Source organism: Triticum aestivum, chromosome 3A (assembly GCF_018294505.1).
Source record: "Triticum aestivum cultivar Chinese Spring chromosome 3A, IWGSC CS RefSeq v2.1, whole genome shotgun sequence".
Classification (NCBI taxonomy): domain Eukaryota; kingdom Viridiplantae; phylum Streptophyta; class Magnoliopsida; order Poales; family Poaceae; genus Triticum; species Triticum aestivum.
In genome coordinates, this window is record NC_057800.1 from 16,773,998 (window position 1) to 16,786,360 (window position 12,363).

At 49.3% G+C, this 12,363-nt stretch overlaps 1 protein-coding gene across 1 annotated transcript; it reads left to right on the forward strand.

Annotated features, from left to right (window-relative positions):
• Nucleotides 1–6,911: 6,911 nt before the first annotated feature.
• On the forward strand, nt 6,912–10,774 carry LOC123057595 (probable ubiquitin-conjugating enzyme E2 23). The gene is made up of 5 exons (XM_044480534.1): nt 6,912–8,749; nt 8,858–8,983; nt 9,141–9,527; nt 9,786–9,867; nt 9,943–10,774. Exons 1-5 carry the CDS (start codon nt 7,031–7,033, stop codon nt 10,620–10,622), a joined length of 2,994 nt encoding a protein of 997 aa, XP_044336469.1. The 5' UTR covers nt 6,912–7,030; the 3' UTR covers nt 10,623–10,774.
• The last annotated feature ends 1,589 nt before the right edge of the window (nt 10,775–12,363 follow it).

Consider the following 12,363-nt stretch of genomic DNA (forward strand, 5'->3'; position numbering starts at 1 on the left):
CAATACTGGTGCAATTGCCTTAGCAAAGGAATCCAGATTTCACAAAAGGACCAAACACATCAAGAGACGCTTCAACTCCATCCGGGATCTAGTCCAGGTGGGAGACATAGAGATTTGCAAGATACATACGGATCTGAATGTTGCAGACCCGTTGACTAAGCCTCTTCCACGAGCAAAACATGATCAGCACCAAGACTCCATGGGTGTTAGATTCATTACAGTGTAATCTAGATTATTGACTCTAGTGCAAGTGGGAGACTGAAGGAAATATGCCCTAGAGGCAATAATAAAGTTATTATTTATTTCCTTATAATCATGATAAATGTTTATTATTCATGCTAAAATTGTATTTACCGGAAACATAATACATGTGTGAATACATAGACAAACAGAGTGTCACTAGTATGCCTCTACTTGACTAGCTCGTTAATCAAAGATGGTTATGTTTCCTAACCATGAACAATGAGTTGTTATTTGATTAACGAGGTCACATCATTAGTAGAATGATCTGATTGACATGACCCATTCCATTAGCTTAGCACCCGATCGTTTAGTATGTTGCTATTGCTTTCTTCATGACTTATACATGTTCCTATGACTATGAGATTATGCAACTCCCGTTTACCGGAGGAACACTTTGGGTACTACCAAACGTCACAACGTAACTGGGTGATTATAAAGGAGTACTACAGGTGTCTCCAATGGTCGATGTTGGGTTGGCGTATTTCGAGATTAGGATTTGTCACTCCGATTGTCGGAGAGGTATCTCTGGGCCCTCTCGGTAATACACATCATATAAGCCTTGCAAGCATTAAAACTAATATGTTAGTTGTGAGATGATGTATTACGGAACGAGTAAAGAGACTTGCCGGTAACGAGATTGAACTAGGTATTGGATACCGATGATCAAATCTCGGGCAAGTAACATACCGATGACAAAGGGAACAACGTATGTTGTTATGCGGTCTGACCGATAAAGATCTTCGTAGAATATGTAGGAGCCAATATGGGCATCCAGGTCCCGCTATTGGTTATTGACCAGAGACGTGTCTCGGTCATGTCTACATTGTTCTCGAACCCGTAGGGTCCGCACGCTTAAGGTTACGATGATAGTTATATTATGAGTTTATGCATTTTGATGTACCGAAGGTTGTTCGGAGTCCCGGATGTGATCACGGACATGACGAGGAGTCTCGAAATGGTCGAGACGTAAAGATTGATATATTGGAAGCCTGTATTTGGATATCGGAAGTGTTCCGGGTGAAATCGGGATTTTACCGGAATACCGAGAGGGTTACCGGAACCCCCCGGGAGCTATTTGGGCCATAGTGGGCCTTAGTGGAAAAGAGAAGGGGCTGCCCTAGATGGGCTGCGCGCCACCCCCTTCCCCTAGTCCTATTAGGACTAGGAGAGGTGGCCGGCCCCCTCCTCCTCTTTTCCCCTCCGAGGAATCCTAGTTGGACTAGGATTGGAGGGGAATCCTACTCCCAGAGGGAGTAGGACTCTCCTGCGCCTCCCCCCCTTGGCCGACCAGCCTCCCCTCCTCTCCTCCTTTATATACGGAGGCAGGGGCACCTCTAAACACACAAGTTGACACAAGTTGATCCACGTGATCGATTCCTTAGCCGTGTGCGGTGCCCCCTGCCACCATATTCCTCGATAATACTGTAGCGGAGTTTAGGCGAAGCCCTGCTGCTGTAGTTCATCAAGATCGTCACCACGCCGTCGTGCTGACGGAACTCTTCCCCGACACTTTGCTGGATCGGAGTCCGGGGATCGTCATCGAGCTGAACGTGTGCTCGAACTCGGAGGTGCCGTAGTTTCGGTGCTTGATCGGTTGGATCGTGAAGACGTACGACTACTTCCTCTACGTCGTGTCATCGCTTCCGCAGTCGGTCTGCGTAGGGTACGTAGACAATACTCTTCCCTCGTTGCTATGCATCACATGATCCTGTGTGCGCGTAGGAAAATTTTTGAAATTACTACGAAACCCAACAAATCCCCTCAAGCACAGATGACTGTGAACTGGTTTTTAGTAGGCACGAAAGGCCCTCTGCTGCAATCAAGAAAAGATAGGGGGAGATCGGATCTCCCTGTCTGATGCCTCGTGAAGGTTTGAAGGATTCAAGTTTTCTCCGTTAAACATCACTGAAAATGACACCGAGCTGATCATACTCATAACAATATTTACTCATTGTTGCGCAAAACCCAACTTGATCATGATAGCCTAAAGATAGGACCACTCCAGACGGTCATAAGCTTTCATCATATCCAATTTCAACGCACAATGACTATTGCTCTTTGCTTTACTTCGCTTCACAAAATGCAGGCACTCATAAGCGCAAATAATATTGTCGGTGATCATCCGACCTGGGACGAACGCAAATTGCTCTTCTGAGATTATATCCGGCAAGATAACTTTCAACCTGTTTGCAATAACTTTGGATGCAATTTTATATAACACATTACATAAGATTATTGGACGAAATTGTGTAAGGAGCGTTGGATCCATCACCTTGGGAATAAGAATGAGCACCGTGTCATTTACACGCTCTGCGCTTTCCTCCCCCTTAATTATCTGCAATACTGCCATCGTGACCTCATCTCCGCAGATTTCCCAGTGTCTCTGATAGAAGTGTGCTGGGAAACCATCTGGCCCTGGTGCCTTGGTCGCTCCCATCTGAAAGAGCGTCGTCTTGACTTCCTCCTTTGTGTACGGTGCCATCAGCATATCATTCATATTCTGTGTCACTTTCGTGGGTACATGTTGAAGGACCTGTTCCATATTTGTCACCCCCTCGGAGGTGTACAGGGTCTTGTAGAAATTTGTTACCAAAACCCTGAGCTCAGCCGGGTCCTCAACAGTCACCCCAAGCGCGTTAGCCAAAGCTTTTATCATGTTTCTCTTTCTCCGCTTACTCGCTTGAAGATGAAAGAATTTGGTATTTTTGTCCCCTGATGATAACCATTCTATTCTGGAACGCTGCCTCCACATAAGCTCTTCACGATGGTAAAGCTCAACAAGTCTCTCATTGATTTTGATCTCAGGGTGTGTTGGTCCTATCCTTGTGGGATCCCCACGCATCCGCTCAAGATCTTTCAACAGCTGTTTGATTTCTTTTCGGACGCACCCAAAAGTTTCTCTGTTCCACTTGCCTAGATTGTTCGCCGTGTCATTTAGTTTAGTCTGTAACTCCTCCAGGCTCAAGGCCGGCTGATCAGCACTCCAGTAATGCTTCAGAGTGTCATTCCATTCGCCATGTGTTTCCCACATCACCTCGTACATGAAAGGAGGTTTTGCTGGAGGCCTAACTTGCTCAACGTCCATCGTGATCAAGATCGGACTGTGGTCAGAAGTGGCCGCAGTTAGATGAGTCACCTCTGCATTGGGAAATCTCACCATCCATTCGGAAGAAGCTAGCGCTCTGTCCAAACGGACCCGGGTGTAGCTGCCCCCTGTTACCCTTTTTTCAAAGGTCCAAAAGTTGCCCTGATAACCAATGTCCTCCAACATGCAAACATCCACCGCCTCTCGAAATCCCTGGATTTGGGCATTGCTGCGTTCCCCAACTCCTGTTGTTCTTCTGGACGTAGAACTTCATTGAAATCACCAAAACAAATCCAAGGGAGAGCACTAGAACTTGCAATCCCTTTCATCGTGTCCCACGTCTGGTGGCGTAGTTGTGTCTGTGCCTCTTCGTAGAAACACGAGGCGCGCCAGGGATCATGGCCCGGTTCCTCAATCTTACAATCTGTACGATACATAGAGTAGCCCAAAATTTCAACCTTTATTGGATTATTCCAAAATATCCCAAGACCACCACTGCGGCCTTGACTGCTAACAGCAAAAGCATTGTCATAACCAAGAGTACTTGCTAGCTTTTCTACCCTAAATCTATCAATTTGGGTTTCGACAATACAAAGCAGGGTAGGGGCAAATTTCCGTGCTAGCTCACGGAGCTCTCGGACTGTCACGGCCTTGCCCGCGCCGCGGCAGTTCCAGCTGAGGAGACTCATTGTGCTCGGCGGTACTCCCCGGGGGAGTCCGCCGATTTTGCTTCCAGTAACTTGTCTCCTGTTTTGTTATCAACCTTCACATGTGTACTCTTCTCTCCGGTCATATCCGTTTTCGCCCTCTTCAGATCCTGCTTTGGGGGTGGGCTTAGCGGTATCTGAGGCGGTGGCAGCGCCAACACGCCGCCAATACCCGGAGCTGCAACATGAGAATTCACCGTTGCATTCATCTGTGTCCTCTTCCTGTTGAGTTCCGCATCAGACATGTGCAAATCATCATTTGTGCCCCACTCGGCCTCTGCCCGAGCATTATTGTGGTCATTCCGTGCGCTGCCATCCCTTCCACCACGGCCTCCTCTTCGGCCACCTCGACGTCCCCGGCCACCTCGACGTCCCCGGCCACCTCCAGGACCCTGACCCGTGCGCATAGCCCAAGTAGCCTTTAGATCCTTGAAGACCAGTGCCGAAGGAGGGTGGACACCACTGCCATGTTCCTTAAACAAGTGGCCTAACATGCCACACACCGCACACCAATCGGGGAGCTTCTCGTATTTGACCCTATAAATTTGCCTTCTTCCTTCCCGTATCATCGAGACTGCATTCTTTAGCGGCTTAGTCACATTGATCCTCACCCATGCACGATGAAAATTCCCCGTAAAATCTTGTGACTGGGGTTCAATGAAAAGCACTTCCCCTATCTTAGCTGCCAAAGATGGCATTAGACGAGCATATAGAGGTGGCACATCATGAATCTGCACCCAAATCTCAATTGTGTCAAGCTGAACAGTGGAAGGTTTGGCCAGACCATCATACGGCTTAATGATGACCGCATCTCCTCTAAAGTGCCAAGGCCCTTCTTGGGTTACTCTCTCCCAATCTCCCAAACATGAAAACTGAGTTGTATAGAGGTTTTCCTCTAATGGTTTGAACCGAACCTCCTGGACAAGATCCCATGCTGCTCTCATGTTCTTGAAGAACCAATATTGGCTGTAGGTCTTCGCACTGTGGACCTTCATGAGCGTAATCCACCGAGCCGCCTCCAATGGCGCCTCCTTATCTTCGAAAACCACGTCGTCGAGATCCTCTTCTCGCAGACCCAACTCCTTCATGAGAGTTGCCACATCATCCACCTCCGGCGATCCAGCCGTAGCAGACACCAAAGCTCCGTCCGATGCCATCTAACTCCAAACCCTAACCCGACAAACACTATCGGGCCTTCCAGAGGAACCCTAGATCCTCCCCCTCCCCGCCGCCGCCTGAACCAGTGAGCGCTGGGGCGCCCCCCAATCAAGGATAGATGGCTGGGGAACGCGGCGGAGACAGGGGAACACAGAACTCAACGGTGGCGACCAGGATCGCCCCGAGAGGAGAAAAACCCTAACAAGAGGGCGCAAGCCTTCCATACTCCGCCATTAAGCAACTTGGAAGGTGTGCTAATTGCAACTAAAGTTGTACTGTTCGTACCAGTGGTTCTACCCACGAATTAACCAGAGTCGACAATCTCTGGCAATTTCTGAGGGTCATCGCTCCGGCATTAACACCGGTTCTGGATTCCATTGTGTTTGCATGAATTCTATCTGGTTAGTTGAAACCTGGGTTTAAATGTATGCGCGCGGCGTTGGATGGCGGCCTCCCGCATTCGCATTTGTGGACGAGTACGGGAGGAAATTTGCAGGTCACAGTTGGAGATGTCCTTAGAGAAACTCCAACGCTGAGCCAAACGGACGCACATTTTATCCGCTTTTGGTCCGTTTGGGTGGGTCAGTGGACGGCTATGTTCGCTTTTTCGTTTGGGTCAGGCCCTTGCACACCAAGCTGACCCGATGCATTTTTTTCGCGCCAAAAGAATACATACGCATACGTTCAAATTTAACTTAATTAAGCATTAAATGGCCATTAATCGCATGCCAAAGTCCACTTTAACATTAAGAAAATTTAAATTAAAAAATTGCGCCCTAGCGCCAGCTGCGCTAGGCGTCATCATCCTCCCCGAACAGGTGAGGCCGATCAATTCTGGCGCCAGCCCAACCCACATGAATGCAGCCTCCCACGCCCGTGCCGCCTCCTCCGCCGTCTGCCCTAAGGCTGCACTGCTGCACGACAGGCGCGCTCCTCCTCCTCCTCCTCCCGTGCCCAGTGGAGCACGACATTCCAATGGATGATCCGGCGGCGGAGGCGGTGGAGTAGGCGCGCTCGACAAGCTGGCGCCGTGTGAAGCTTCTCCTTGCTCTTGCCAAAGAAACCCATGGCTAGTGTTTTGGTGTCGCTGGCGAGGAAGCAAGCTTGGCCAAATGTGGACGGGATCCCCCTCCCCTGTGCTTGCAAAAGACGGCGACCCGGTGCTTCTACCCGCTGCCAAGCGGGTCGGAGGTAGGTGGTTGCGCTTAATACGACCGCGGGCAGTAGTTGGGCGGCCGACAGATGGGGCCACGGCGGACACCGAGCAGACGCGCAGCGTGTCCATCCCTTGTCCGTGTGAAGGCAAACCGGTCATAAATTTGGGTCTGAAATATATCCGGACATACACTGAGTGGATGCTTTTTAGGTTTAGGTCAACGAGTTGGGTCGTGGTTGGTTTCGACGCATACCAACACGTGCGTACCATTTGGGTCGCCGCGGAGTTGCTGTCATGCCGCATGCAGCCATGAAGCGACGACGGACGACCACCTCCCTCTCCCATTCTATACCTTGCGATGAGATCGTGGTGCACGTCGCCCTGGGGTGGGGCGCTGGGATTTTTGATCGGGGAACGAGGAGACCATCAGACCAACGCTTGCTTCCGAGACGCCTATATGATCTTTCCTTTTCAAAAGAAAAAAAAATTGTACTATTGCTTTTATATTGTATAAAAAGAAAGGAACAAAAGCCTCATCCGTATTAGGCTAGAACTCAGGACAGGGGCATATACTATATAGATATATCTACGTACAGCTTCCGTTCCCTCGTGTGCGAGATCGATCAGCTCTAGCAAATCCTCCGGCGCGCGTGCTCTCGACGGAAATTAAAGTCGGTTACGATGGACGTCGTCCCTGCGGCTCCATCTCCAAATATTTACCGTCTCGACCTCGTGAGTTTCGGGCGCATGGTCCTCGACCGTGGCCTCGTTCTCCCGGAGGCCAAGGTGGGCAACGTCTATCTCCCCGTCGACAAGTTCAAGCTCCTGCGCATCGATGACTGTATTGTGCGTAAGAGCGTCAGCGACATCAAGGTGATGGACAGGAGCCACCTGTACCCCGGACAGGTGGTCGCGTCCGCGTCCGACATGGAAGGCCAGCTCGGCGTCGTCACCGGCGTCAACACCCTGCTCAACCTGGCCAAGCTCGACAACAACGGCATGGCGACCAAGATCATCAAGGGAGTGTCCCCGTCTAGCCTGCGGCGAGTCAGGAGCCTCAACCTCGGGGACTTTGTCGTGTCCGGTCCGTGGCTCGGCCGGGTCGTGGAGGTGTATATCGACATTGATGTGTTGTTTCAGGATGGAGCAGTCTGCAGGGTCACCGACGCGGAGGCCGTGTCCAAGAACCTAGAAAGAGTGCCTGACAGCTACACCATGGTGAGGATGCATCGCCACCAAATGAACAGTCGATTCCACCAGGGGCAACACGTCACCGGGTCGGATAGTTGTTCAGTCTTCAAGGCGGCGCGGTGGCTTAATGGCTATTGGCATCCTCAACGAGAAATAGGAACCATCATGAAGGTGGAGACGTCTGGCGTCCTCGTCTACTGGGTTGCATCGATGCATTGTGGCACCGACATGGAGCTAGTGGAGGCATCCGCTCCTCCGGCCTACCAGAACCCAGACGATCTAACATTCTTCTGCGCCTCGTACAATTGCTGCTGGGGGCTTGCTGACCGCTGTTTTTTTCTTGAAACTAGTTCGACCGAAGGGGATGCAACTTCTGCTCCTGATCAACACAATAATGATGATGATAATAAGGAGGAGGAGGAGGAGGAGGAGGAGGAGCAATACAGTGCATGTTCACAAGACAATCAAGACGAGTGTGAAGCATCAACCTCCCAGGTGGTACCACCCACAAAGCAGAATGATGTGAGGTTTTATTGGAAGCAGCTAAGGAAGGTCCGCTTTGAGGGACACAGATGGGGCAAGCACCTGCAAGCCATGAGACATGTGGAGGTGGAGTTTCCCATGGTCGTCGCCAACACTTGCACCACCGTTGACGTGTTGTGGCAGGATGGCACACGGCATCATGGCAGACCTTCAGCAACCCTCGTCCCCTTTGGGATCGTGAATGAGCAAGAGTTCTTCCCGGGACAGCATGTTGTCGCGAACGCTCTTCCTATTAATGCTTCCGTTGACGCTACTGGTGATCCTAATGACATGACAACTACTGGTGTCAATAATGACAATGTTGCTCCTGGAACTAGACCAATGGAGCGCGTGGGCATCGTCAAGAGCTTGCAGTATGAGGATCAGACAGTTTGTGTGTCATGGTTCAAGACGACAAGGCACCCTGACGAGGTTAAGGAGGTGGAGTGCGATGACACCGTCAGTGCTTACGACCTAAAGATAGACTCTAGCCACTCTGTTTACTATGGAGATATAGTCATTCGTCTCCTACCATCAGGATCAACCAACAACGGTGAAAGCACACCGTTGTTACAGGGAAAGAAGAAGGAAAATGGTGTTGATGCTGATCTTTCGTGGGTGGGGCGTGTAGTTGAACTTCCTAATGGGCACGTCCAAGTCAAGTGGGGTGATGGTAGCATGTCAACGGTACGTGGATAGCTTCTAATACCTTTCCTGGCAACTACAACTACTTCCTATGTTACAATTCTCTACACAACTCATTAGCCATTCTTGATTTGTGTGGGCATGCTGTAGGTATTGCCCCATGAGATCACCGTCGTCAAGGACAAGCACTACATGGAGCTATGGCTTGAAATGGGCGACTGGGTAGAGGATGATGGCACCGATGATGCACCTGAAGAAACGGCTGCTGCCAACACGGTATATATCTAATCTATCTTTCTAACATTATCCACTTCGACAAACAATGAGGTGAGGGGACTATTTTGGTTTCTCCTCGCAGGCACCAAAGTACTTTTTATACTATGATATAAATTATTATATGGATGGATTCACCTCATGTGTTATCTAATTTTAGGAAATCAATCTTCAGAATCTAAATAACGATGTCGATGATGTCAACCTGGCAATGTCGAGGACAAGCCTTTTAGGTTTCTCATTCCAGTCTTTCCTCCAATTGACCAGCGACGTGGTGGCTCGAGGTAAAGGATACTTGATGAACTGGTGGCCCTGGTCGTCGTCCTTACCAAGCTCAGAGTTACCCGCCCACACGAATGATGATAGTATCGGTGGTGCCGCAATGGAGACCAGCGATGCTGCCGTAGATGTGACCAGCCATGGTTTTGCCAAGGGAATGAAGGATGCAGATGCTACCTGTTTCTGCGACGAACCGTTCTGCTTTCCATGTTTTGATGTACTGCAGATTAGCCCTTTGGATCACCACTACCTTGACACTACGGACAAGGTAATTATATTTCTGTTAGAGAAAACGATGAAGAACGGGAGGTAGTTAAGGTTAGAGTAAAGAAAGTTTGCATGCACAATATGGTTTGTCTAACGTTGGAATCCATCTGCAGCTTAACTGTGGCATTCACTTTTTACTGCAAAATAAAATTGAATCCCTTTGACTTAAAATTAAGTAAATGACCACACAACATGTTACAAGTCATAATAAGACAAATTTTACAGAATATTGAACTTCAATGAATGCTCTCTTTTTCAGGAAATGCAGGGCGCTAGTCGTGGGAAGAGTTGGGCCAAAACAGTGCAAAAAGAATGGAAAATTCTGGAGAACGGCTTACCAGGTATGTGAGCGCACCTCAAAATACACATGGGTCCATGTGTCTACAAAATTTAATACACAACTATTTAATGTGCAGAAACCATTTACGTCCGAGTGTTCGAGGACCGCATGGATCTACTTCGGGTGGTGATGGTGGGCGCGAGTGGGACACCATACCATCACGGCCTCTTCTTCTTCGATTTGCAGCTACCTCCATCGTACCCGGATGCCCCACCGCAAGTGTACTACCACTCCTTTGGCCTACGCCTCAATCCCAACCTCTATGAGTGTGGTACAGTGTGCCTTAGCCTGCTAAACACATTCGGTGGCGAGGACACTGAGGTATGGTCGCCGACAACTTCAAGCCTGCTCCAAGTCGTTGTCTCCATCCAGGGCCTCGTCCTTAATGACCAACCATACTACAATGAGGCCGGCTATGAGACATTGGTTGGCAGACCAGAGGGCCACCGCAATGCGCTACCCTACAATGAGAATGCTTACCTACTAACCCTTCGGACTATGCAACACCTTCTTTGTCGGCCACCTCGGGGATTTGAGGAATTCGTCAAGGAACACTTCCGCCGTCGGGGAAGGTTTGTGCTCAGGACATGCAACGCGTGGCTGCAGGAAAATGTTGTCGACGATGCCCATGCCACTGAAGCGACTAGGAAGCACCCGTGCTCCACTGGGTTAAGGCTTGCACTCACCAACGTGGCACCGAGCCTCGTGGCAGCCTTCGCAAAGCTCGGCGTCGAGGGGTGTGAAGAGTTCCAGTAGCAGCAAATCAAATTGCCATGTGCTCTCAGCACCACTCACTAGACTGAGTAGTTGCGGGTATATGATATTTTGTGATCCTGGTTGTGTTGTGATAATCATGCACATTTTTGTTCTACAACAATTACATACTCCTTTTTGCTTTATTTCCTCTCTCTCTCTCTCTCTCTCTCTCTCTCTCTCTCTAGAGTCATCAGGAGAGATACTATCGTAGAGTAATCATTTACCTATCAACATATATAACGGCTGGGTGTATATTTGTCATTGTGATACATCAGTACAATATCTATTTCAGAAAAAAGAATCTACATATATATAGTGCTCATCGAATTGGCGCAGAACATGCATGGTCATGCTCATCTACCAATAATAGACCAAGATGTCCTAAAGCAGGTTAGAGAGCATATTAAGCATGCATTTCCGGACAGTGGCAGAAGACCATTTATGTACCCTTTATATAGTGCTCATGGGTTACAAGTTTTGCTACACCTACAGCCAATTCATCTGCAAAGGCCCCACACACGCACAAATAAATCATCTGCAAAGGGCGGTGCCATATGGTGAAGTGAAGAAATGAACTTCCCCATCACAACTATTCACTTCCAAAAATCATAGAGTACGCTGCAAAAGAAATGGGGTTTAATTGGAAAACACTAGTTGGTGTAAAGCTACCGAGTAAGATGGTTCTGCTCTCGAAAGTACTCCATCCATTCCTAAATATAAGTCCTTTTAGAGATTTCAATATGGACTACATACGGAGGAAAATGAGTGAACCTACACTCTAAATTATGTCTATTTGCATCTGTATGTAGTCAAATCTCTACAAAAAATTGTATTTAGGAATGGAGGGAGTAGAACATAACCGTATATCTGCTTCGGTCCACCCCCCTTTAACACATCGAGGGCTCAGATTAACCGATACCCCTTCCTCTTAGGTGTTTCAGAATGCAATCCGCTACTTGCATCTTAATTGCACCAATGTAATGTTGATCTTCAGTGTTGTCCACAGGGGTGTGCGGACCGAGCGATTGCATAGCCCTCGTAAAACAGGCCCCCTAAGGCTGCATTCGGTTGGCTTGGATTTCAAGGGGTCCCCCCCCCCCAGATCCCCTCCAATCCCCTTGAGACTGGGTGTAACCGAACAAAGCCTAACGGAGAGTAACAAATTTGAAAGGAAAATGATCGGGTGCGGTGCGCCGGCCGAACTTTGGGCCGGACGCGTCCACGCGAGCTTGGCCCCAGCCACCCACCAGGCAACACGTAGACACGGGGCCACCCACGCTATTCCTCTCTGCTTTATTCAACCTCGCGCTGATCTCGCCCTATAACGAACGCATCTCACGCCTCCCCCGTTGCAGCCATCGGCCATGGATGTAGCTTGGAAGATCGAAGTCCCCACCAACCATGGTTGCAGCCTCGCTCGTGTTCCCACCTCCCCCTTCTTCCTTCTCCCTCACTTCCTTTCTCCTCCTCCTCCTCTTTTCCCCCCTTTTTTGCTGCAACCGGTGGCAGGCCAAACGTCATGGAGGAGGACCGAGGTGCCTCGTGCTAGAACCATGGCGACCGGGGGGATCTGCAACTGCGACATCGGGGAGAGTTGCGAATAGTGTTTTCCCATGCTACAACCATGGAGGCAAAAAGCTACATCCGGTAGATAAAAAAGCTTCAGCCAAACAATGGAACAGAGGAAAAGATACAACCGTTTTGACAAAAGGTTCAACCGCAAATGAAAAAGCTTCAACCA

What these genes read in the sequence shown, in the direction of transcription:
- LOC123057595 (XM_044480534.1), top strand. Translation starts at nt 7,031, where the DNA reads ATGGACGTCGTCCCTGCGGCTCCATCTCCAAATATTTACCGTCTCGAC. An exon ending in AAACGGCTGCTGCCAACACG is followed by an intron (nt 8,984 to 9,140) that starts GTATATATCTAA and finishes ATCTAATTTTAG; the next exon opens with GAAATCAATCTTCAGAATCT. An exon ending in TCTGGAGAACGGCTTACCAG is followed by an intron (nt 9,868 to 9,942) that starts GTATGTGAGCGC and finishes TTTAATGTGCAG; the next exon opens with AAACCATTTACGTCCGAGTG.